This window comes from Sciurus vulgaris (genome assembly GCF_902686455.1).
Source record: "Sciurus vulgaris genome assembly, chromosome: 16".
Lineage (NCBI taxonomy): Eukaryota > Metazoa > Chordata > Mammalia > Rodentia > Sciuridae > Sciurus > Sciurus vulgaris.
This window is the reverse complement of record NC_136477.1, coordinates 1274256-1299690: the sequence shown is the minus strand read 5'-3', so window position 1 is coordinate 1299690 and position 25435 is coordinate 1274256. Positions and strand designations below refer to the sequence as shown.

The 25435-nt window shown below is 60.8% G+C and overlaps 1 protein-coding gene across 1 annotated transcript; it reads left to right on the top strand.

Annotated features, from left to right (window-relative positions):
* The first annotated feature begins 891 nt into the window (after positions 1-891).
* REXO1 (RNA exonuclease 1 homolog) lies at positions 892-24956 on the top strand. Its single transcript, XM_079114819.1, has 16 exons — positions 892-1169; positions 13867-15644; positions 16534-16638; positions 17396-17609; positions 19604-19767; positions 20193-20324; positions 20563-20686; positions 21531-21644; positions 21722-21859; positions 21954-22067; positions 22612-22685; positions 23014-23124; positions 23472-23587; positions 23676-23814; positions 23897-24017; positions 24085-24956. Exons 1-16 carry the CDS (start codon positions 1013-1015, stop codon positions 24171-24173), a joined length of 3690 nt encoding a protein of 1229 aa, XP_078970945.1. The 5' UTR covers positions 892-1012; the 3' UTR covers positions 24174-24956.
* The last annotated feature ends 479 nt before the right edge of the window (positions 24957-25435 follow it).

Sequence of the window (25435 nt, the reverse complement as noted above, 5' to 3'; positions counted from 1 at the left end):
AACTATTTAAAGCGCACAGTTCAGCGGCTTCAAAGAGCATGACTGCTGTGCAAACGTCACCATCCTTGTCTCCAGAACCCTCATCGTCCTAAAGTGAAACTGTCCCCATTGCGCACTAACTCCCCATGCCCTCCCTGGCACCCACCGTGCTACTTCCTGTCTCTGGATCTGAGGCCTCTCGGGAACCCTTGTGAGTGGAGTCCTGCAGTGTGTTGCCCGGCTTATTTCATTGAGCATAACGACCTCAAAGTCCATTTTACGACCCCACCAAAACGCACCGGGTTATTCTTGCAAGCTCCCATTAAGATGCGGGCCTACCGCACGGGCCTGTGAATCTCTCCGTCCCGCCTGGCTTCCCCTTTGTACCGTCTAGTGCAAGACCTGGTTTACAGTAGGTGCTCAATAGTTCCTGAACAAATGAGAGTGTGGGCGGGGGATTCCACTGTTGAGGGGCTCCTGCGGGACCCGGCATTCCTTGGGAGCCCACAGCACTCTGGGCGAGGCGAGTTTGAGTGCGAACGCAGCGACGCGCGCGCCGGCCTCCGCCCCGCCGCCCCGGGAGGCCCGCCCGCGCCCGCCGGGCTCCCCCGCGGGCCTCCCGGACGACGCTCGAGAAGCGCAGGGCGCAGGCCCGGGAGCTCCCTAGTCAGGCGCGCCGCGGACAGCCCCGTCGCCGCGGCGGCCCGGGGCGCAAGATGGCGCGGCGGTAGGCGCGGAGGGCCGGAGCCCGAGCGGCTTCCGGGACGGGGGCCGGGCCCGGGCGCGCCCCGGGGCCCCCGCGCGCCGGCGCACGGGCCCGCCGCCCCCCGCGACCCCGCGGCCGCGGCGCCTCGGAGCAGGCGCGCCGCGGGCAGCCCCTCCCGGGGGCCCTTGCGGCGGCGTCCCGGGGGCCTCCGGGGGCCTCGGAGCAAGATGGCGGCGGCGGGGTCCGTGAGGCGCGGGCGGCGGCGGCCGCGGCGCCAGTGAGGGGCCCCGGGCGGCTGCGGGCCGGGGCCCCGCCGCGGGACGGACCATGCTACGCTCCACCGGCTTCTTCCGGGCCATCGACTGCCCCTACTGGGCGGGGGCGCCCGGGGGGCCCTGCCGGCGGCCCTACTGCCACTTCCGGCACCGCGGGGCCCGGGGGCCCGGCGCGCCGGGCGGTGGCGGAGCGGCGTCCCCCGCAGCAGGTAATGCCCGCCCGCCCGCCCGGGCGCGGCTCCGGGTCTGGGTCGGGATGCTCCGCCGGGCCGGCCCGCGTCCCGCCCGGCCCCTCCGCGCACGCCGGCGGCCAGGCCGCCGCCCGGAGCGCGAGCCCGGGCCTCCTGAGCCTGGCCGGCGCGCCCGCTGGCGCCCCTCGGCCCCGCGGCCCGGCTCTCTGACGCTTGCAGGCCGCACCTCGCGGGCAGGCGCCGCGCCGCCCGGGGGTCGCGTCCGGAGGGTCGGGGCGCACTCGCGCTCTGCGGCCGCACGGGCTGCCCGAGGGTGTCCTGCTGACCCTGCGGACGGAGGTGGCGGCAGCCCGTGGTGAGTGCTGCACGGGGTCAGGCAGGGCTTCTTGTGAGCAGCGGGGGCTGAGGTGAGGCAGGGCAGCGGCGCCGCGGACGGGGCCGGCCCCAGGGAGGTCCCGCCCGGCGTGGCTCACAGCCCTGCGGGCCCTCTGTCCCTCGGGAGTGGCTGTCGCCGCCCCTCGGGCCCTCGTTCCTCACTCCCAGGTTTTCTCATCCGCTGTTGGTTTCATACATGTCTCACATTCCCCTTAGGGCAGTGATCTTGGGCTCAGGATCTCCCGACTTAAAAAGAGGAGCACCCTTGCGAGGTTAGATCGCAGGTCTGTTTTCCTTTGTCAGAGAAAAAGAGTGTTTTTCCAAGAAGACCCACACCTGCACCCAGCGGCCTGGTCCAGCTCCGCACCTGCTGCCCGGCACCCGGCACCCTTGCTGTGCCACACGTGGTGGATTCAGAGCTGCATACGATGCAAGTCTCCTTTCAGGAGGCTCTGCTGTGGAAGCGGAAGGGTGGTGTGCCCACCGATGCCTTAGCCACAGGTGGGGATGGCAGGGAGTGCATGTGGGAGGCTTCTCTGCAGCCACGAGCTTCCCAGGCCCCTTTTTATCCTGTCCCAGTGCAGTTGCTTGACTTCTTGTGTACTTGCTGCTCTTGCGTGTGATGTTCCAGGGATAGGGCCCAGGGCCTTGTACATGTGAGGCATGCACTCCACACCCCGCCTGTCTTGGCTTTCTGAGTCCCCCCACATCATTGCCTTCCAGCTTCTTAAGTCAGGAGCGTTGATTCCTCAGGTTGCCCCTCCATGCCATGTCAGCCTCTTGGTAGGTTTCTAGACCACAAATGGCCAGTTTGTTTCCAAAAAGGTCATTTTTAAAATTTCTTTTGGTGATGTCCTGTGTGCCTCAGAGTCCCATGGGAAAAACGTACCTGCTTGCCTTTACCCGGCTGGTGGCTACATTTCCTTTTTGCTGGTGGAGAATGAATAGCTCTGTTCCAGTTTCTGGCAGGGAGGAAGTATCTCTGCCTTCTGGAAGGAGGTGCCTTGCCTCGTCTCAGTTCAGCCTTCATGTGGTTTGTTTTTTTTTTTGTTTGTTTGTTTTTTGTTTTGGGTACCAGGAATTAAACCCCGGGGCACTTAACCACTGAGCCACATCCCCAGCCATTTTAATTTTTTAAAATTTTGAGGCAGGGTCTCACTAAGTTCCCTGGGGTCTCAGTCCTCCTACCTCAGCCTCCCAAGTCACTGGGATTACAGGTGTGTGCCACCATGCCTGGCTCCAGTTCAGCCTTTTCCCCAGCCTTTATCTTGTCCATCTGGGCTCTGCGGAAGAACAGAGGAAGAAGCACCCCTTCTGCTCTCCTTTGTTTTTATCCAGCATGTGTGTGTTCATTCTGATTTCCATCTTGGTTTCTGAGCCCCTATTCTTTGCCAAGCACTTTTTTTTTTTTTTTTTTTGCGGTGCTGGGGATTAGAACTCAGGGCCTTGTGCTTGCGAGGCAAGCACTCTACCAACTGAGCTATCTCCCCAGCCCTGCCAAGCACTTTTGTATGCACCTTTACTTCTGCAGCAAATAACAGGAGAACAAACTCCTGTCCGTGTTCACTTGTCCTCTCTAGGGGATTCCAGGGGGACAGGACAGTGACCTCCCAGAACCGAACGCAGATAGAGGGAGAGGAATGATGCCAGCGTCCATTCTGGGGCACGGTGGAACCGGACCCTTAGCTCAGCTCACAGATCACCATGGCCTTGTGAGCTTGGTGTGGTGGTGGGGAAACCAGGCTGAGGGAAGGAAGGCGTTTGCCCACAACCTTCCAGCAAGGCCAGGCTTGGGGCCTCAGGGATCTGTGGGCCATCTGAGGACAATACTGCTACCTACTGGGTCAGAGGGTTGGTGGTTACCCTCTGAGGACAGGTCAGAAGGACTCCATTTCTCTCTGGGCTCTGTCCCTGATTCGCTTGGCTCCTTTGGGGCTGGCCAGGGGACGGGATGGTGTTGGGGATGAGAAGACTGACCTGGCAGGCTTTACGTGCCCCAAGTCCCTGGCTTCCCCACTCCTGCTGAAACGCTCCCAGGTGACAGCTTCCTTCTGAGTGAGGGTGTGGATGAGGAGCCCCAGTGGTAAGACCCTCAGGGTCCATGGCAGCTTGTCCCTCTTGGGTCTGCGTAGCCACCCGGGAGAGTGCTGTCCAGAGCAGGTTAGGCTGTGAGTGATAGGCACAGGCAAGATATACCTTCTCAGCCCCAAGGATCTCTGGCTCTGGTCTGGGGTGTCAGACTTGGATAGAAGAGTCATCCTTGGTGGGGCATTGACAGCGTCCAGGGCGTAGGAGACTGGAGTCAAGTGCAGAGTTTTCTAGAGTGTTTCCTAGTACTGTGCTTTCTGGAAGGAATAGGATTTGGTTGAGCAAGGCCAGAAAGGAGGGAGGGGTGTTCCTGGGCGTGGGAACAGGTAGAGGGAGGGACCAGGTCAGGACTGGGTGTGTGATTGGAGCAGAGGTGCTCAGGTCACTCCTCTTTAGCTGGCACGGTACCGAGGTGCTGCGTGGGCCTTGAGCTCCCTGTGTTCGTGCCACAGCCCTGGCCTTGGGCAGTGGTCTCCTGAGCCAGCACAGTGTATGGCCAGGAAGGATTCCGGTTCCTTTTGGTTCTTGCAGTGTGTGCTTGATCAGGCTGTGTGTGTTCTCTGCACACAGTGGTTGTAAAGTAAGGATCGTCCCCGTTTCACAGATGAGGAAGCCAAGGCCCAGGGAGGGGAAGCCTCTCCCCTGTGCACATGGGCCAGTGCGTGGGAGCCAGGCCAAGTGCGGTGGTGAAGCCCCAGTGTTGCCTCCCACCCAGTCTTGCTGCCAGATCCCTGGCCCCAGGATCACCTGGTGCCCAGTATGGGTCAGGCTTGGGACTCTGCCTTGGGAGAGACAGAATTACTGGACTTGGGGAAACACCTCCTCTTTGAAAGGCCAAGGAAACTAAGCCCTTTGTCTCCAGGGAGGCCCAACTGAGGCAGGGCTAAGGCCAGGGAGGTGGTGATGGTATTTCTCTATTGTCAGAGTGGGTTCTTCTTTCTCTGAGTTGACTCAGAACAAGGAGGGCACCTGGCAGCAATGTCGCCCCCAAGGCTGGGTGCCCCCTCAGCTCTCACGAAGTGTAGGGGTGACATCCTGCTACCCTGTGCCCTCTTCTCAGAGACCTAACATGCTGGGCACTCTCAGGACCCAGCTCTTGCCTGGAGAGTGAATGGCTTTAGACTTCCCTCCCAGGGAAAGATCCGAGTTTCTCAAAGAAAACCCAGCAGAAGGCAGCGCTGTCCACATCAGGAGGCTTGGCTAGGAGGTGGGGTGGGGGTCTTCACTAGCTGGTGGTCAGTGTCAGGTCAGCCTGGCTGCCTCCTGTGGGGTAAGAGCTATGGAGCTCACGAGTACTCTGGATGTCCAGGCCAATTGTTCTGGGTGGGGAGGGCTGTGTGTTGTAGGTGTGGAACAGCATCTCTGGTCTTGCCCTAGTTGATGACGGTGGTACTCCTCTCCTACCTCCCAGTCAGGACAATCACAAATGTCCCAGACACTTGCAAGTTCTTTGAGGGACAGTTACCCTGCCAGAGAACCCCAGGTTGTGGATGGTTTCTTGGGGAAGCCACTTTATTTTCTCTTTAAGGCTCTTACTATCCAAGGAACCTGAGTCCAGCATGGCCAGGCCTGGCTCCAGAGGCCTAGGATGCAGCTTCACCCTGCGCAGCGGAGAAACTCCAAGTTGGAGCTTACTGCGGCTGGTGGTTGGCTGGGTGGCTCTGTGGTTCTGTCCTCATTCTCTGGGAGCTGGGTGGAGGAGAGACGCTGGAGCGCAGCAGGTGCTGAGTGAGTGTGGCAGGCCTGAAGCCTCCCTCCCCCACATCCACACGCACAGGTGGGTTGGCCCTGTGTGTCCCACGTGCTGCCTCTGTTTCCTGGTGCTTTATCTTTCTGGACTGGACGTGTCGTTCATTCTAGAAACACTGGGGAGCACAGAGACGTCAAATGCTTCTTAACTGCCATGATCCCTCCCAGACTGGAAGCGGAGGGCCTGGAGCCTGGTGAGCCTTTACAGTAGTCATGGCTTGCCTCACAAATCCAACGGGATTCTGCTGTCCCCAGTTCTGGGTGCCCTGGACAGCCGGTGGGCTTTGAAAAGCTGGCTTCTTGGCCCATTCTAACCTGGAGCAGAACCTCCAGGCTTGGACTTTTTAAATAAGGCCTTCCTGTGCAAGGCCACTTTGGCATTTCAGGATCCTCTACTTAGTGTGGATCAGTAGATCTGGGATCTCAAACTGCAACCCTGCTCCCTCTGGTGGGCCCTGCGCCAGGTCTGGGGACCTTTGTGACTGTTACAACTGTGGGAACTCCTGGCCTGGAGTAGGTAGAGGTCAGGGTTGCTGCTCAGCACCCTGCTGTGCCCTCGGCTGAGGGAACACTCTGGCCCAGCATCCCAGCACCTGGCCAAGGACCTGTGGAGACAGGTCGAAACGATGAAAACACCTGCCCTCCCCCAGCCTGGGTGCTCAGGCCTGCTAGTGTCGCTGGGGACCACCTGTCTGCTGGGAGGTGCCCAGAGGACCTGCAGGTCCCAAGTACTCACCCAGCCTCAGCCTCACAGCCTGCTTCAGGGATTTCAGATGCGAGGTGCAGGTGCTCTCAGCCACCATGGGGACAGTGGAGTCCCAAGTGGAGGTGCCTAGCTTGGCTTCCTATGGTGCAGGCCCTGGCTGGGCAGGGAGGTGGGCCTGTCCCTTGTCTTGGTTGTCTCCTGCTCAGTGGGCGTGCAGCATGTGTGTGCCCGGCCAGTGCAGGCAATAGGTCTACGTAGTGCAGGGCAAGGTCGTTTCCCTCCTCCACCCTCAGCGTCCTCTGTACCTGAGCAGCAGTGAGGAGCAGATGGCTTCGGCTGAGCGGGGGTGTGCAGGGCTGTGCTTACTCTTCAAGCTGTCCATATGCAGTAGATTGCTGTGACCCTTCATGCAGGAAAGACTTCAAGGAATCAAGAGGAGAGGGAACTGGCTGGTCAGGGCAGATGCCAAGGAATTCCTGGCACTTCTCAGAATATTTCTGGCTGCCTTTCCCATCTTTCCTCGGTGGCCCAGCCCCAGGGGCTCTTGTGGTGGCCATGCCCTCCTTGAGGAAGTGAATGTGAGCACCAGCAGTCCTAGGGCAGGTTGCGTGGGCCCTGTGGTGCCCAGCAGTTCTCTAGAAGCAATTGTGAGGATAACAGGCTTCAGGTGGGAACTAGGTGCTGGCTTCCTAGGGAAACTGCCCTGGCACTTCTTGCCTCAGTATGCAGAAGGGTCCAGAGCAGGATGAGCTGGGGTGACACACTGTGGTCCTTAGTGCCTTCTGTAACACCCAGAGCTTTCCCTGGCGCTCCCTGGGACTCAGGAAGTACCTGTGGGACAGATGGAGGGAGGGTGACAGGCATAGGGTGGGAATCACAGATGCAGGCTAGTCTCCAGCAGAAGAGCAGCTGGACTCGCCCGGGAGTCCTGTGGGCATCAGGTAGTTGCTTGTCTGGCTTTGAAAAATCTGGTTTCCAGGGGTTTGCCTGAGGGCCGGAAGTGGAGTGGAGTGGGGTGCTCTGCTCAGGGTTCTGGACTGGGCTCCTCCCAGGAGGAGCGTGAGGGAGCCCCAGCACTGTTGCTGCCCCTGGGCCAGCAGGGCTCACCGTTGACATGCTTGCTTGTTACCTGTCCTTTTCTACACAGGCCCTGGAGGGCTGCTTTGGACCTACTAGTCTGTGCAAAGTCGGGACAGGGACTTGTGCCAAAGATGAGGGCCTGAGAGACTGATTAGCTTTCCTGTTTGGAGCTGGGATGTGGCTCAGTGGTAATGCCCCTGGGCTCATTCCCCATACCACATACACATACACAGAAGCGTGACCCTGTCCTTTTGGTGTCTCCTGTCACCACAGAGGGTTGGGGCTCTGGGTTAGTGTTGTGTTCATTCATCTGATCACTGTACAGATGCTTGTACTGGGCCTGCCTGGTCACGGCTGGGCCCTCTCCTGGTTCAGTGCATTGAGCTGTAGGGTGATGGTGGCTTGGCCAGTTCCCCAGGGAGGGCATGTTTGGAAGACTCTGGGCGTGACCTAGCAGTGTGGCTCATATGCTTGTCCCTTAGTCCTGGCACAGTCTGCTTGTCTGGGGAGACCCCACAGTGTCTCTGAGGTCTCAAAGAGCAGGAGCCACTGCTCAGGCCAAAGGAGGTGGGGTGAGGCCAGAGTCTTCACCTCACTTCCCTCTCCCCACTTCCAGGTTGCCATGCCTGTGGGCACATAAGGCAGCTTCCCTAGGGAGGGTCTTGGACAGCTTCCTGGAGGAAGTGGCTGTAATAGGAGGGAGTGGTGAGCCCCTTGTGCTGTGCAGACACGGGCCCTCTGTGGTTCTGGTTGAGGAGAATGGCCAGCTGGAGGAGTGACTGAAGGGGTGGGCAATCCCTCTGGAAATCTGGCCGTGTGTCACCCTGCACCTGCCTCCTTTGTCAAGAATAAAAACTCTGATGCTCAGTTGTGACCCTGGCATGTGGGCACTTTCTTAGAAGACACTGTGGCCATACTCTTGGGAACAAACAGCCTTTGAAACCCTGGCCTGGCAAGGCTACTGTGGAGTAGGGTGGAGAGAGGCCAGTGGTGGTCCCCACCCCAGCTTCCCTGTGAGTACCCAGGTTCCTCGGTGTTACTAGGCTAGGGGTAAAGGAAAGGTGGCCCCAACAACCCCCACTGGGATTGCACTTTAGGGTACTGAAAATGTACTAGTGAGGAAGAGTGAGAACTTGATGTTTGCAATTTGTGTGTTTGGGCCCTGACAGTGATTCTTGCCCATGTTGGACTATGGGAGAGGCAGGAGCAGTGCAGGGGGAACAGACCACTTCCAGCCCACCCTGGAGGCGACTTCCTTTCCCTCCCCCGCTGCCTTCTCTGGTCCTTTGCTCCATGGCTGGGTGGTGGTTGGAAAGGCAGCCCTGATCTCTTGTTCTGACTACATCCTAGCCCCCCACATCATGCTGTGAGCATTTTGTGGGCCCTTCTCCAGCCTGAGCAATGGGCATAGGTGCCTGCTGGGTGTGGAGGTGCAGCCCAGCAGTGTGCTTAATAAATGTGTCCAGGGCAGCTCATGTGGTTTCTCTGTCCTTGCCTCAGAAAGCTAAGCAAGTGGCATTTGAAGTCTGGCTGGGGAATTGTTTTCCTAGGTCTGGGTGAGTGGCTCCAGCTGCCGAGAAACCTTGCCGAGAAACCTTGCCGAGAAACCCACACCGTGGGTTGCCTTAGGGCAGAGAAGGCTGGGAAACAAGTCCTGGAGGCAGAGGACCCTCTGCCAAGGCTCTGATTCCTTCAGGGAGGCTCCCTGGGAGAGGCCTGTAGCTGGGCTGGGCTTCAGTGAGGCTTGGGTCAGTGCTGAGGCCTGGGCCTGCTGTGGTGCCTGTGTGTGACCCTCTCCAGTGGTATACTGTGCTTGTGCCCCAGGCATGTGGGGCCCTCCTAGAGTCAGTGGTCATGGAGATGCAGTGGGGCTGTGTCTAGAGGGCCCTGGGCACCTGACATCCAGGGTGCGGCATAAGGAGCTCCTACTGTGGTTGGGAGGGGAGGCCCCTGTGAATCACCAAGGGCCTGGGAGAACAAATGAGGCCTGCAGTGGGGACCTTGAGCTATACTGTCATCCACTGAGGTGCTTTTGGGGGTTACTATTTGCTGGAACATATTCCTTGGAAAACCTGAAGTGGGTGGGTCATCTGACACTACGAGCCAGTGGGCAACTCTGGGGACTGTCCTTTTTACCTTTGAGTCCTCAGGCCACGCAGGTGACTTCCTGGGGCTGGGTGAGACCCAGTGGCCAGCAAGCCTGTGACTTGTTGTGTTCTAGTTGAGCTCAGGGTGCAGGGCCTTGTCTGCCTCCCCTGGTGGTCCTGCTGCCTTCTGGGATCAGCGTGCTGGACCACCGCCCGAGTGGGGGCTGTCAGTGCGGTCTCTTGTCCTTTATCAGTCTTCGGGCCTACGGCAGAGGCTGGGAGAGGAGTGGGTGTAGGTGATGGCGGTCCCTTAGACCGCCCAGTGGGCCTCCCAGTGGGTGAGGGGAAGCCTGGGCACAGGGCTCTGCTGCCTCCCACTCTGCCTCTGCAACTGCGATCCCAGCTCAGGGTGCCGGCAGGAGGTGGCAAAGGCAGAGCTCCAGGGAGGTACTGGGAATTTAGAGGAGGCTCTGCCGTCTATGTCCTGGTCATTCCAAGTGTAGTTAGAGCTGGTGCCAGGCTTTCTGCTCATCCTGGGGGACCAGGTTCCCAGTCCAGAGGCAGGTAGGGTGTGGCAGGGGCAGAGAACTGTGACCAAAGTGAGGTTAGGAGGGATGGAGAACTGTGCTGGGTCCTAGACCCAGTGCCAGGGCTCCAGAAAGAAACCTCACCCTCTTGCAGGTGTCCAGCCCTCCTGGCTCTGCTGTTGGGCACCTCTGAGGAGCTGGTGACAGGGCTTCTGATTCAGGACTGGGTCATGGAGAGAGCTGGCCCCGTTGGCTGGAACTCCAGCAGAAGGAACCAGCCCCCCCCCGGGACATCCCTGAAGTCACTGCCAGAGGGGCTCTGGCTTGGAGGCTGCTGGAGCTGCCTGGGCGAGGTCGGGAGGAAGGGTGTGTTCTAGAGGAGCCTTTAGGGCCTCTCCAGTCACCCTACTCTGAAAAAAATGCAATTAATCTTGTTTACCAAACAGTGCTTACCTCTCCAAATCCCTGAAGGAGTTCCCATCTGCTTCCACCTGGATTAGTTCTCAGAATGGGAAGGTCTGGCCAAGTCTCCCTGGTAGGCCCTTCCCACCTCAGAGTCCTCCTTTCTAAATTGTGATTATTTTCCAGTGGCTCAGGAGGCTGAGGCAGGAGAATTGCAAGTTAAGCCAGCATCAGCAACTTAGTGTGGCCCTAAGTAACCAGCGAGACCCTGTCTCTAAATAAAACATAAAAGAAGGGGCTGTGAATGTTGCTCAGTGGTTAAGTACCTTAGTTCAATCCCCAATACAAAAAAAAAAAGTGTTTATTTTGCAGCACTGAGCCACAACCCAGCCCAGTGTCCTCTTTTTTTTTTTTTTGTCCCCTCACCACACGCAAGAAGGTGAGCCCCCAGGCGCATCGAGCAGCATGCAAAACATTTTCCTAGGCTGGGTGCATGGTGCCCACCTCTCATCTCGGCTGCTCAGGAGGCTGAGGCACAGGGATTGCAAGTTCCAGTCCAGCCTCAGCAATTTAGCAAGGCCCTAAGCAACTTAGTGAAACCCTGTTTCCAAACAATAAAAAGGGTTGGGGGTGTGGCTCAGTTTTTAAGGGCCCCTGGGTACCACTCCCTCTCAATACACTGGCCCTTCCCTCTGCCCCAGCCCAAGGGTGGGGCAGCCGACTGGGTAAGAGCAATGGCCCTCCTGGCGAAGCCCTGTCCTCCTCAGTGGATGTGCTCAGTCCCCAGCTCCTTGCCCTTGAAGATGGGAGGGCCCCACTTCTCCCTGGCAGAGGAGCAGTGCAGCTGCACTTCCTGATCCTGGGGCCCTGGATGTGGTCGGGCCTGCTGGGGTTGTGATATTGGTACTGACCTGGCACTGCCTGCACACCCCCGGGGAGCCCCACTGTGCACCTGTCCAGCTGCTGACTCTGGCTTTCCTGGTTTTCTTTCCACCCCTCCTTACTGCGCAGCTCTCTCTGGAGGTAGGTAAATGCCTCACTTCAGCTTTCTGAACATGGTTTTTAACATGGGTGCAACTTGTGGTTTCAGGGTGAAAGCAGAACAGAGTGGAGATGCGCCATCCCACGTAGGTCCCTGCAGAGCCCCTGTCAGATGGGCACTGGGGCACCCTCATTTGCTGGAGCTGTGTGGTAAACCCTCAAACTGTGTGGTTGGATCATGGAGGTGTGGGCTGAACTGCACCCTTCCAAGGCCCTGCAGCCCCCCTCCAGCTCCAGAGCCAGCAGCACCGCACCATCCAGTCTTTCTCTGACTTTGGCCCTCCTTCCTTCTCTCATGTGGACCCAGTGGTGACCCTGGGTGGCCTCCACTCAGGGCCGCCCCTGATGGCACCTCAGGGTCCCTTCTGCCACGGGAGGTGCCATAGGCACAGCCTCCTGGGATGAGAACGGGGCTTATTTGGAGACCATGTTTAACCTGCACAGATGCCAGGGAAACCTACCAGTCTTTCCTACCATTGAGCAAGACCTGGAGGTCTGACTGGGCTCCAGTTGTAGCCTGTGTCTGCAGCTGCCCAGCTCTCTGTAGGAAGGTCTGCAGGTCCTACTCAGGATAGCAGTGGACCAAGGACACAGGTTTGTTATAGAAGAAATAAACAGGTTGGGGTGTTGTTCAGTGGTTAGTGCTCGCCTAGCCCTGAGCTTCCTAGTACAAAAAAAGACAATGAAGCAAAAACTCCTGACAGTAAGTGTATGGAGAATGTGTGCATTCGAATATGGAACGGAGGGCGGGGTGCAGTCCGGTGGTAAAGTGTTAGCTTGGTATGTGCGAAACCCTGGGTTCAATCTGCAGTGCTGCCAAAAAAGAAAAGAAAAGCAGAGTCGGAAGCAGACAGTGCCTTGGTTCTGGAAACTCCCAGAACTGGTGCCGGGCCGCAGCCTGTCCATCACCTTTTGCTACTTGGCTCCCCAGCTTGTCTCATTCCTTTATCGGCCTGTCTTGGACATGCCTGCCCGCACTCTATACAGAAGGAACGAAGATACCATTGTCCTTGCTGTCCACAAGGGCTCCCGCCCTCTGAGACCACTGGCCAGCTGGCATGATAAGGACCTGGTGGTAGCCTGGTTCCCATTGTTGGCTTAATGAAGAGGCTTTGAAGGGCACAGACTGTGCTCATCCTGCCCCCACCCTCATGGCCTTGTCTTTCGCACAGCAGAGTAACTTGGGGGTGGGCTTAGGATGTGCTCCTCTTTAACCCTACGTGACCGGCAGGCTTTCGTGGGGCCTCTCCTTTATTTGCTGCTGCTGGTGCCTCCGGCTGTGTCTGCACATCTGTCTATGCATGCGTCTGCGGGGTGGGCTCTGGATGAGCCAGGATACTGCAAGCGGCTCTCAGAGAACACCTCCCACCCCATCCTGCAGCAAGGCTGTGGCAGAGCCGCTTCATGTGGTGGCCTCTTGGCTGCTGCCGTCCTCTCTAAGGTTCCCCTTCTCTCCCTGCTCGGTCTCATTTGTTTCCTCTTGACAGCTGGGTGCAGTTCCCTGTGGAGTAAGCAGGTTGGGCTTTTGTCCTGCTCCTTTGACCTGTGCATTTTCTCCCATCTGCCTCTCAACTCTGTGGTAATCTTTTCCAGGCAAGACTTCTCTTTTTCAGGTTATTGGTTTCCTGTAACAAGTCACCACGAAATTGGTAGCTTAAAACAGTGCAGACGGCTGGGGAGGTAGCTCAGTGGTTGGGCGCTCTCCTATCGTGTGTTCAGTCCCCAGTATCGCAAAAAATAAATAAGTAGAACAGGTTCATCCTCACGCAGTTCTGGAGGCCAGAAGTCCTAAGATCCAGTTATGGCAGGTCTGGTCCCTCCTCAGGCTCCAGGGAGGATCCGAGTCCTGCCCTGTCCAGCGTCTAGAAGCTACAGCCCTCCGCTGGCCAGCAGCATGACTCGCCACACCCCATTTGTGGTGTTTTCGGAGCATTTGAACAGCCGGTGCTTTTCCTTTTTCCTACACCAGGTGATCCCCATAGACCCTGCCTTTGCGAATCCATGTCGGGGTGAGGGGATGGCACACCAGGTGGCAGACTTCCCCCTCCCCCCGACATGCTTAGTGCTGGGTGCTTTCTTGGCCTCCATTTTCTCCCTGGTGAGCGCAGGCCTTGTGAACTTTACTGTGCTCAAGAAAGTTTGTGGAAGCTGGGTAACATAGGGAGACCCCAGCTCAAAAAATAGAAAAAGAAAAAAACTGTACACAGTGGTGCACGCCCATAATCCCAGTGACTCCCGAGGCTGAGGCAGGAGGATGGCAAGTTTGAGGCCAGCCTGAGCAATGTAGCGAGACCCTGTCTCAAACGTAAAAAGGACTAGGGCTGTAGCCCCTGGGATCAAATTCCAATATGAAGAAAAGGGAGGGGCCTGAGGGAGACACTGGGCAGAGTGAAGCACACAAACCACTGACTTGTGGAAGGCCTCACCTGGCGTTCACTGCCAGGGCTGGTTGGTGGCCCAGCCCAGAGCCTGGAACCGTGAGACTGTCATGTCTCTTGCACTGTGAGTTACTCGTGTGACTTCCTCGAGCCGAGCTCGGAAGTCTGCAGGACCCTGACCCTCTTTCCGCCCCTCTGCGTGGGCCCTAAGGACTGCGGGACCTGGGGCAGCGCCTAGTGCTCTGCAGGCCCACTCACGGCCCTCTCCTGTCTTACTCGCAGGGCTTGGCTATGACCCGTACAACCCCGAGCTACCCCAGCCCCCAGCACAGAGGGAGAATGGCTCCCTGGGCCAGGGGCTGGAGCCCCGCCCAGACATCCTGGAGCTGGAGCTGGTCAACCAGGCCATTGAGGCCGTGCGCAGCGAGGTGGAGCTAGAGCAGCGGCGCTACCAGGAGCTGCTGGAGACGGCCCGCGAGTGCGGCTCGGCTGAGTATGGGTCCGGCGGGGCGTCTGCCCTGGCCCCCTGCGGCCCTGCTGCCAGTCCCACCTCGGCCGTGGACAAGGACGCCTTCCCGCTGACCTTTAGCTATGCCTCCAGCAGCCATGGCCTGCTGACCCCTGATGCCAGCTACCAACCCACCCCACTGGCCACCCCTGCTGAGCTGGGCAGCAAGTATTCACTGGCATCTCTGGAGAGGGGTCAGGGCAAGGTTGGTGGGGGCAGCAGCACCCTGGAGTATGTTCCCAAGGCTGTGAGCCAGTCCCGGAGGTATGGCCGCCCTGTGCCCAGCGGCAAGTATGTAGTGGACAACTCCAAGCCGTCCACCGACCTGGAGTATGACCCACTCTCCAATTACTCAGCCCGGCACCTCAGCAGGGCCAGCTCCAGGGATGAGAGGGCCACCAAGCGGCCCCGGGGCTGCCGTGGCAGCGAACCCTACACGCCTGCTCTCAAGAAGCCCTGTGACCCCTTTGGTGGCTGTGATGCCAGGTTCTCGGATTCTGAGGATGACACCAGCCCAGCTGCAGCAGATGGACCAGCCACAGCTAGCTCCCCCCCGGCTGAGGCCAGGCCCTCCACGGCTGGGACAAGCCCCAAGAGCAAGGTCCCTGGGAAGCCATCCCTGAAGGAGGGCTTGGAGCCAGAGGAGGGCAGTCAGCGGGAGACCAAGGAGATGGCTGTTCAGTATGATGTGGGGGACCTAGGGCAGCCTCCAAAGGGCCCAGGAGGGGCGTCCCCGGCCAGGGCCTCACAGGGTCAGGGTGGCCCCAAGGAGGGCAAACCCAAGAAGAAGAAAAGTGGGAGCTCACTAGCCCTTGGCCACAAGGACAGTGCCCGGAAGAAGGACAAGACCAAGGACAGAGACCCAGGGCGGCCTGAGAAGGCCAGCTCAGAAAAGATGGGTCTGCAGACTGGCAGCCCCCGGCACAAGACGGAGCGGCCAGAAGGGACCAAGAAAAAGCCATCTTCAGCCACGCCAGTGGCCAGCTCAGGGAAAGGGAGGCCTGACCGCCCAGGACGGCAGCCGAGCCCCACTAGTGGGGGCCCCCGGCCCCAGGACTCTCGTCCCAGTCCCCACCAGCTGCCCGACAGGAAGGGCAGCGGGAAGACGCCATCGGGGAAGCTGGTGGAGCGCAAGGCCCGCTCACTGGACGAGGGTGCCTCTCAGGAGGCCCCCAAGCTGAAGAAGCGGGCCTTAAGCCACGCAGAGCTCTTCGGGGATGAGAGCGAGGATGAGGGCCCGGGGCCCGGGGCCCTGCAGGTCTGGCCCCCTGCCCTCCCCAGCCTCAGCTCTGACTCGGAATCTGACTCGGACTCCAGCCTGGGCTTCCCTGCCCCGCAGCTGCCCAAGCGTCTCAAGTCCTCCCCGCCCCCATCCCCCGTGCCCTCCTCCTCCTCCTCCTCAGGGGCTGGGGAGGGCACAGAGGAGGACGTGGACTACTCGGCCCTGGAGAAGGAGGTCGACTTTGACTCCGACCCCATGGAGGAGTGCCTGCGGATTTTCAACGAGTCCACCAACGTGAAGACAGAGGACAAGGGCCGGCTGGCCCGGCAGGTGAGGGCACCGGGCACTCGAAGTTGGGCTCCTGGTCGGGCCAGCCTTGGGGTTCAGTCCGGGCCCTGCAAGGGGACGTGCCGCCCTACAGCTGTTTCTGGACGACCCGAGCCTCAGCATCCGGGAGAAGCTGCTCCTTCAGCACTGGCCTCTTAACTCATTTAAAATTCAGGAACCCTCGGTGGCCGCCTGCTGCCCCCTGCACCCTCTCCAGAAAGAGGACCTTGACTTACAGCCCGCCCAGCCGGGTTCCCGCGGCAGCGTTTGGACTGACCGTTCAGAATGACCGGCAAAGGGGTATCGGGCCCGACCCGCCCCTCGCCCTGCCCTTCCAGCCCCCTCCCCACTCTGGCCTCTCTTCTCACTTCTCTTCTTTCCCCTGCCTTTCCTTCCTTCTAACCCCTCTGCTCTCTTTCAGCCTCCCTGATTTCTGGTCCCTGTCCCCCTCTTTCTTCCCTCACGCCACAAAAGCATTAGGGATTCCTGGTTCTCTGTGGCCAGCCCTGACTGTTCTGGGCCTCCTCATCCAGTGTCCCCACATCCGCCACCAGAGGGAGCTCTCCTCAACCAAGTTGGACTTGGCCTGAGCCCTCCAGATACTGGCCTCCCAGGGCCTGTGTTCACAGTGCCTGAGTTCCTGCCTGTGTCCTGCGGGAGCAGGAGAGGTGGGACGGGCTGTGTGGAATTCCCTGCTCCAGCCAGGATAAGGCCTGGCGCTGGGGCCTCAGCTGCAAGACCAGCGCAGTGTCCAGCCCGCCCCAGGTTTAGGGCCTGGAGGGGCACATCCTCCACTCTCTGGAGGCCAGGGTCGGGAGGAGGGCATGTGCCAGGGTCGGGTCGGCGAGGCCTGGCGGAGACGTCCATGTTGAGGGGCGACCGTGTGTTTCAGCCCCCTGAGGACGGGAGGAGTGAGGAGAAGGGGCGTGCAGGCCTGACCACCTTGTTCCCAGGGCAGAAGAGGAGAATCTCGCATCTTTCCAAGCAGGGCAAGGAGGTAAGGGCTGGCCTTTGTGTCCTGGGTAGAGACTGGCCAGGGGAGGAGGGTGTAACCCCATTTGTTCCTGGCACCTCTGTGGATGCCAGACCCCTTGTGTTCCTGCCCAGGGAACTTGGCAGACTTGTTTCTAGCACCCCTGCGTCCTGCCTGCATACTATCCTCAGGTTCTCCCCAGCGCTGGGTAGGTGTCACAGCAGGGGAGACTGCCATGAGTCCTGGCCCTGGTGGGCTGTGATCTGGTGCAGGTTGCTCAACCTCTCTAAGCCTTTGCTTCCTGTCCTGTGTTTATGGTGAGTTAGCACCAGAAAGCCTGGGATAGAAAACCTGGCTCCAAGGTCAGCAACAGGAGTTCCAGTGGATTCTGTCATCAGCCCTTCCTGGGAGGAGGGGCTGAGGGATTCAGGAAGCTAGAGTCCAAAGGAAGTTTTTATCAGGCAGGATTGGATTGAAGCGTTGCCCTAATCAGAGGCCAGGGATTCCCGCCCCACCCTGCCTGTGTATCAGGATCCAGTGGCATGACCTTGGTCCTGGGGAGGCTGGAGCCAAGGAGGCAGGCCAGGCAGATGCTTTTGCATCTCAGGCAGTGTGAGCTTAGGTGCCAAGACTCTGTGCTGGTCCCCTCCAGAAGTTTGGGGGTGACTGGGGGGGGCACCCACCCCTGGAGCCTCTGCTTCCATGCTGGCAGCCTCCCTGGGGCCACCTGTGCTGGGTGCTCCAGATATGCAGCCAAGCCCCAGGATGTGACCTCATCCAGGCGGAGCCCCCGAGGAGGGGCCCAGCAGTGCCCCCAGCCCGGCCCCCAACTGCCCAGGAGGTGTGCTACAGGCGGGCCCAGCAGATGCAGAGGGAGTCGGCCAGCTGGCTGCAGGCTGCCCCACGGCCAGCTGAAAAGCCCTCCTCCGTCCACATTGCTGCACCTGGCGAGAAAAGGAGGATCGCCCACATCCCCAACCCCCTCTTAGCCGCGGGTGAGTCCCCACCCCAGCCCTGGCTCTTGCTGATAGAAAGGCGAGGGAGGAGGGCCTTGGGAATGTTTCCCGTTGGGTACAGGAAGCGGCAGAGCCCCATAGTCACTGGGCTGCCCACCCTGTACCACTTAATTAGCTTGAGCACCATCCTGGGGCCCTCAGTTAACCTGTCTATAGAGTGGGGTAGGAGTGTTCTGTATTTGGACCATCTTCATTGTCCTCCCTGACCCAGCCTCCCTGGGATGTTAAGAGGCCAGCAGACCAGTGGGGCACTGGCCTGGGCTGTCAGGGTGGTGCCAGCTTTAGCCCAAGTGTGGCTTCAAATATGGCAGGATCTGAGTGAACAGGTGTGACCTCATGAATCTCTGCAGCCATCTTTGCTGGAGTAGGTGGGACTGGGTTTCTGAGGGGACACTTTTCCCTATCATGCCATACCTCAGTGGGCAGGTGGGCAGGACATTGAAAGGGGAGACAGTCCTGTTTTGTGTGAGTCTCCTCATCTCTGGTATCTACAGCCAGGAGGTCACCCTGGAGGCAGGTGACCAGTGGAATCACCTGGGGAACTTCTCAAAGTACAGCTTCTGAGCTGGGCGTGGTGTCATATGCCTGTAATCCCAGTGGCTAGGGAGGCTGAAACAAGAGGATCTTGAGTTTGAAGCCCGCATCAGCAATTTGGCGCAGGCCTAAGCAACTAGCAAGACCCTGTTTCCAAATAAAATATAAGAAAGGGCTGGGCATCTCTGGGTTCAATCCCTGGTACCCCCCCCCCCCACACACACACACACAAAAAGTGCAGCTTCTGCTGGGTGGGACCAGGGCAGCCTGAGCACCTGCCAGGGAGGCAGGCCCTGCGGATCTGCCCATCTTAGCGACCCTTGTGAGTCTAGGCTCCCTGCAGCCTTGGGTCCTGTCCATGGCCCAGGACCTTTCTTAGAGAAAGCTCTCTGGTGAGTCCAACCCTGCCCTTTTCCAAGTCTGTATCTTCCTGGGGTCCCCTGCTCATGATGACCGGGTGGAGCAGTCACAGAGCATCCTGGGCAGCCTGGCACTCCCAGATGCGGTGCACCCTACCACAGGACTGCCCCAAGTGAGGCGGGGTCCCTGGGTGCTCGAGCTGCCCAGCCTGCACTCCAAGGCCTGCCAGCTGGCTTGCACCAGCCAAGGGGAGTGCCAGCTGGAGGCGGGAGCACAGGGCATCTGCAGCTTGCTCCCTCCCTGGGGCACCTCCCTTGTGAGGTGGGGCCTCGCGTGGCCCTGCTTCCCAGGATGGGCAGGAACCACCCTGGGGCACTGTGGCCCCAGCTGCGAGGCCCACCAGGGGCAGGAGGAACTCGGGGAGAAGCTGCTTCTCCGGAGCCTGAGCAGGAGCCTGGGAGCATGTACCCCAGCCGTGACCCCTCCTGCTGCCTGTCGCCCCAGGCTCAGAGCCAACCAGACACCCCACCTCACAGACAGCCCAGCCCGCTGCCCTGCACAACCAGCCCTGGAAACAGCCCCCTCCCCCACAGGCCTGCTCTCCTCCAAGGGCGGGAGACTATTTGGTTTGTGACCTCATCAAAGGGACAGGCAGAACACAGAGGCAGTGCCGGACAGGCAGGTGGCTTGTCACAATGACTGGCCGGGGCCGTCCCATACCCTCTGGTCCTTTGCCCAGGAGCCAGGGCGTCCCCCTCAGACGTCAATGCCTCGGAGTCGGGGGCCGGAACATGTGGCAGAGGCCCAGCGTGCCCCTCGCCACTCGCCAGACCACCCCGACGGCGACGTTGCCTGAGCCGGCCTCCACAGCTGATTTTTGTTCCCCGTCTCGATGGACTTGCCAGAAAGCAGATAGAGCCTAATGTCGTTCCGCAGCCCGAGCTCTGCGCCCCGGCCGCTCCCCCTGCACTCGGAGATGCACGTCCTGCTGACTCTCAACGACCGAAGCTGCCTGGTTCTCCGCAGCTCGGTGATGGGCATTCTCTCTTCCTGCACTCACGTCCCCTGTACCCCGCCAGCCCCCACAGGTGCCAAGAGGACCCTCTCGGCCAGCAGCAGCCAGGCCTTCCATGGCCCTGAGCCTGGTAGCCAGCCGCTGAAGACTCGCACGCTGTCAGGGATGGCGTCCAAGACCACCACCACCATCACCCCCAAGCGCGTCGCTCACAGTCCATCTCTACAGGTAAGGCGCCAGCCGGCTGCCCGCCACATCCTGCCCCCGCCTCCCAGCGGCGGGCTCCATGCCTCCTACCCTCTGCGAGCTGGTGTTTTCGCACGTTTATCTCATTTCTGCTGTTTGTTCAGTTAAATAACTTTTAATTTTAAATTCTTTTGTGGATGAACCCAGAACCTTGGGCTCACTAGGCAAGCGCTCGACCACTGAGCTGCACCGCGGCCCCGAGACCCTGTTTTAGAACTTCTGGCCTGGGGAGTCCCAGCCCACGTGCCCTCCACCCTCGGGCGTCCCTGTGCTGCCAGTGGTGTGGGTGTGCTGCGGCTACTCCTGCTGGTGCCTCTGGCATCCACAGTTCGTGGTGGGGCTGGTGGTTGGCAGCACCCTGCTGAGCGTCCACCCAGGACCCCCTGCTGGCTCTCTTTTTCCTCCAGAGTCTAAAGAAACCCATTATCCCAAAAGAGTTTGGGGGCAAGGTCCCCACCGTCATCCGCCAACGCTATCTCAACCTGTTTATCGAGGAGTGTCTCAAATTCTGCTCATCCAACCAGGAGGCCATAGAGAAGGTGGGGGTCCCGGAAGTGAGTGTCCTGTTGGCTGGCTGGGCAGGGCTGGCAGCTCGGGCCGCTGTGTCCAGTGGCTAGGGGCGGGGACAGTCCTCAGACATCTCCCTGGCTCTCAGCCCTTGCTCTGGTGCTGAGACCTGACCGACTGGTCCTGGCAGCTCCCCGGTCACTCCGCCTGCTGTGGGGCTCCTGGGTGCCTGTCAGGACCTTCGGGCTGAGTGCCGTGTGCTGTCTCCAGGCGCTGAATGAGGAGAAGGTGGCCTATGACCGCAGCCCCAGCAAGAATATCTACCTGAATGTCGCCGTGAACACACTCAAGAAGCTCAGGGGCCTGGTCCCCAGCACTGTGCCCGGTCTCAGTAGTAAGTTCTGGAGATTCAGGCCTGTCGCCACCATCAGAGGGACGGGGAGTAGGGCCTGGGCAGGTCAGGCAGCCCTCAGCCCACCAAGGTCCCAGACAAAAGCCCTGACGGAAGCATAGTACCGCCAGACTGCGTGTGGCTCCCTGCGCCCGGGCTGCTGCGAGGTGGGACTGGCCTCCTGCCCTGGGAACAGCCTCTTCTCACCATTAACCACCCGCCTTGGTGAGCACGGCCTCGGAGCTGAGGGGCCGCCCGCTAATGGAGCCGCTCACGGCCTCTTCACAGAAGAGGCTTTGGCTCCCAGGCTGCGCTCTGTGCATTAAGCTCTGGGGAGGAAGAAAGAGCCAGGTTAAGACATTTCATTACTGCCTCTTGAGAGGGTGCATTAAGCAATCAGCTGGCGCGTCCCCGACTCGCTCTCGCCTCTTGCGCTGGCCTCTGGGCCCCCGCCTCCATTAGCTTCTCGGCCCACACGCAGGTGTCTGGGTGCCCCTGTAGGCTGGGCGACTGTAGCAGCACAAAGCCCTGGAGACCGTCGGAGGACGCTTCCTGCAGCCGCAGCCCCTCCCGCTCCGCTGCTTTCCAGGACGGAACAATCCCCTCCTTGGGGCACGTGGGCTGGCAGGCAGCAGAGGCCTCTGGTCCCCACGGAGCCCTGCCAGGGCGGGGCTGCTTGGCTCTGGGGTGACTGCACAGGACTGTGCCCCCTGGTGCTGGGCGCCGCCCTGTGGACAGCAGCAGGGAGCTGGGTGGCCGCCAGGGGGAGAGCAGTCTGTGGTGACTGCCCAGCCTGGAACAGATGTACGTACACCCCTCTCTTCTCTCTCCATCCACTTTCTTCCAGAAGCCAGTGGCCGGAGGGTTGTGTCCCACGAAGTGGTCCTAGGGGGGAAGTTGGCTGCCAAGACCAGCTTCTCACTCAGCCGCCCCAGCAGTCCCCGGGTGGAGGACCTGAAAGGTGAGCCGGCCCTCCCAGCCCTGGCCACCTTCCCAGCCCTGGCCAGTCTGCCCGGGCTGACAGGCCGCTGTCCACAGGGGCCGCCCTCTACAGCCGCCTCAGGGACTACCTGCTCACCCCGGAGCAGCTGCAGGAGAATGGCTACCCTTTCCCCCACCCTGAGCGGCCCGGGGGCGCCGTCATCCTCACGGCTGAGGAGAAGAAGCCCAAGGACCGTGAGTGGCCTCCCTACTGCCTGGGAGACTGGGTGCAGAGAGGGGCTGGGGCCCAGTGCCCAGCCCTGACCCTGCCCTGCGCTCTCCACCTCAGCCTCCTGCAGAATCTGCTGCCGCTGTGGCGCCGAGTACCTGGTGTCCTCCTCTGGCCGCTGCGTCCGTGAGGAGGAGTGCCACTACCACTGGGGGCGGCTGCGGCGGAGCCGAGGTGAGGCCCAGCTACGCCCCCAGACCTGGCGCAGGACTGAGCCTTCCGGCCACCCGCTAGCCCTGCTGGCTCCCTCCCACTTGCTCTCTCCTGTGACAGTGTGCGAAGGCCCCACTCCTTGTCCCCGCTGCCCTTCCCGTCCTCTGAGTCAAAGTGGAAGCTCGGAGGCGGTGGCCACTCTGGGAACAGAGGGTTCTTGGGTTCTGCCGTTCCCAGGCCCACTTGGTGCGCCCTGGCAGTCCCAGCGCGGGGCACGCAGCGTACCTCGTTCTGCCTCGTGGCTGTCCGCATGGCCCTCCGTAAGCCCCTCCCTCCTACAGGGCTGCGGGGCCCAAGCCCCTGCTTCCCGGCTTCCGAGCTGCTGGGCGGGTGGTCTGCCTCCTGCTCAGCCTGAGGGCCCGTCCTCACCCCACGGGGAGGCCTGGCTGCCACAGCAAGGAGAGGCTGGCTCTGTGCTCGGGAGCCCTGTCCTGGCACTGGCAAGGCGGGGTGGTGGAGGAGTCGGGACGGCCTGCTGTGCCCCTGACAGCTGTCTCTCCCTCAGTGGCCGGGGGCTGGGAGACGCAGTACATGTGCTGCTCGGCCGCCGTCGGCTCCGTTGGCTGTCAGGTCGCAAAGGTGAGTCCCCGCCTGCCTGGTGTCCCTTCCGGGTTCCTGTCTTCTGACTCTGGGCCGGTGTGGGGTCAAGGGACACAGTGCTGCCGGCCTCAGGTCCTGGCGCAGGGCCCAGTTAGCCAGCCCTCACCACGGTGTCATGGAGCCCACCTCAGAGGTCTGGGGCCGTGGGTCTCGGCAAGCTCCCAGCGCAATCCCGGCGTAGGCTGAGGCTCACTGCTGGCGTGGAACTTCCCGAGGTGGGATGTGGCCTTCTCTTCCGTGAATGGGCTTGAGGGTGACCAGCGTAGCCAAGCCTGGCCTGTCCCTGAGTCCCCTTCCGTACCCCCAGCAACACGTGCAGGACGGCCGGAAGGAAAACCTGGAAGGCTTCGTGAGGACCTTCGAGAAGGAGCTTTCGGAAGACACCCACGCGGGGATCTATGCCCTGGACTGCGAGATGGTGAGTCCTGCGGGCGCCATGCTCTCAGCTGTGCCGCAGGGGCTGGAGCGAGCAGAGCCTGCCGCCCTGAGGCCTGGTCACCCTGCGGCGGGTGCCTGCCCAGGAGTCTGCTCCCTGGAGGGATGTCCTGGGTCGTCCTGGGCGCCGTGCTTGACGCACTCCCTTCCTGTGGCTGAATCTCCCCTGGGGTCCCTGTGCCACTCCAGGGGTCTGCAGGCCCCCGAAGCCCTGAAGGCCTCTTGCCTGCTTCCCCGTCTGTGAGTGGGCTGTGCCTCCACCCCACAGCCCTCAGGGACGGGGACGAGGCGACGAGGCTGTGCCTGAGACCTGTCCCTTGGCTCCCGCAGTCCTACACCACGTATGGCCTGGAGCTGACGCGCGTCACGGTGGTGGACACGGAGCTGCGTGTGGTGTATGACACCTTCGTCAAGCCCGACAACGAGATCGTGGACTACAACACCAGGTGTGGCCCAGCCCCTCCCTGCCAGCCACCGGCCGCCGCCCCCTCCCTACCACCTGCTCAGCCCACCTTCCATCTCCCCCACTGCCAGGTTTTCAGGGGTGACAGAGGCTGACCTCGCGGACACGAGCATCACGCTGCGGGATGTCCAGGCTGTCCTGTTGAGCATGTTCAGTGCCGACACCATCCTCATCGGACACAGCCTGGAGAGTGACCTGCTGGCCTTGAAGGTAGCCCCCACCTGGGCTGGACCCATGGGATGTGGGGGCCACACCTGCCCTGGGCCTGAGGTGCCTGCCCACCCCCTCGCAGGTCATCCATAGCACCGTGGTGGACACATCTGTGCTGTTCCCTCACCGCCTGGGCCTCCCCTACAAGCGCTCCCTGCGGAACCTCATGGCCGACTACCTCAGACAGATCATCCAGGACAACGGTGAGTGGCCGGCTGGCCCGGGGCTCCTCCCCGGCAAGGGCGGCCAGTGACCCTGTCTGCCCCACAGTGGACGGGCACAGCTCCAGCGAGGATGCCAGCGCCTGCATGCACCTAGTGATCTGGAAGATCCGAGAAGACGCCAAGACCAAGCGATGACTCCCGCCCGCCCGCCCGCCACCCACCCACCTCTCCTGCAGCCCCGGCCCGTCCTTAGCCCCAGGCCTCTTCCAAAACAGTGCAATAAATCTCGAGAGCTAACGCTGTGCGCCTCGCCAAGACACGGAAAACAGAAGCGGGAGGAGCCAGCGCCATGAGAGCCACGTGCAGAGACCACCCTGGAGCCCCGGCCCCTGCCGCGGCCCCTCATGCCTGTCCCCACATCCTTGCCCCTCCTAGGCCTGTCCGTCTGAAGACTGCTGCTTACCAGGCAGACCCAGCCCCCACCAGGTCCCGGTTGTATGTCCAGGGCAGTGGGACCTGGTGGGGGCAGGGCGGGCTGTCGTGGGCTTGTGTGACAGGGGTTCTTTTTTTATTTTGTATTGTTATTTTTATTATTCTTAATTTAAACCTGTTGACTTGCACAGTTACCTCCCCCACTGGAGGAACAAGGCCCTGGTGCCACCTTCCCTCCTGGGGGACAGGGGTGGGCTTAGCCAGCCCCGAGCCAGTGGCCCGGGTGCCTTTCACAAAGATCCAGCTCAGGTGGGCCTGGATGTCCTGCTCTGGGCTCCAGACCGCTCCCTGTGCTTGGGTGGCTGGCTCCCAGAACCACCTCCCCGCCCATTTAGGCTCCGTGACCTCTGAGAGCCACGCCAGGCCCCAGGGCCCACCAGCCTCTGGCCACTGTCTTCCCACCAGAGCCCTGCCCTCCTTCCCGTGGGTCCTCTGTGCCCCATCCCCACCCCTGGGCAGGGACAATAAATGTTTGTATGGATTTTAGATGTCATGGTCTGGTGGTGCTCCTGCTGCCCAGCAGGGCCTTTGCACACACCCTGGAGGGGCCGCCATCTCTGTGGCTGGGTGAGGGAAGCAGGTGGGCCATGGCTGACTTTCATCAGATGACCTCTCCGGGCCCAAGCCATCCTTGCTCTGAGGACCCTGTCTTGCAGCAGCCCTGGAGCCCTGGATGGCTTAGAGCAGCCTGCCGTGCTTCCTGTCCCCTGCCTGAGGGACGCTGGGTGAGGGTGGGTCCAGCTCCCCCACTTGCCTGCTCTGGGGTGGGGCTGCGTTGAGACGGGAGCGATGCCTGCTGGTGTCTAGGGAAGGCCTGGCCCACTGAGTGCCTCTCTGTCCCCTTGCCAGGAAGTGCCGTAGATGTTGCATGACTAATGCTCTCAGCTCCACCAGCCGTGGCTGAGTGTCCCCATCTGTGAATTGTGCTGGCCGGGTGGGGTAAGGGGAGGCCCAGGACAATTAGG

Bases quoted from the DNA above. Each gene is read 5' to 3' on its own strand.
- REXO1 (XM_079114819.1), top strand. From the start codon at position 1,013: ATGCTACGCTCCACCGGCTTCTTCCGGGCCATCGACTGCCCCTACTGG. The intron at 20,687-21,530 runs GTAAGTTCTGGA...ACTTTCTTCCAG, and splicing joins CACTGTGCCCGGTCTCAGTA to AAGCCAGTGGCCGGAGGGTT. The intron at 21,645-21,721 runs GTGAGCCGGCCC...CGCTGTCCACAG, and splicing joins CCGGGTGGAGGACCTGAAAG to GGGCCGCCCTCTACAGCCGC.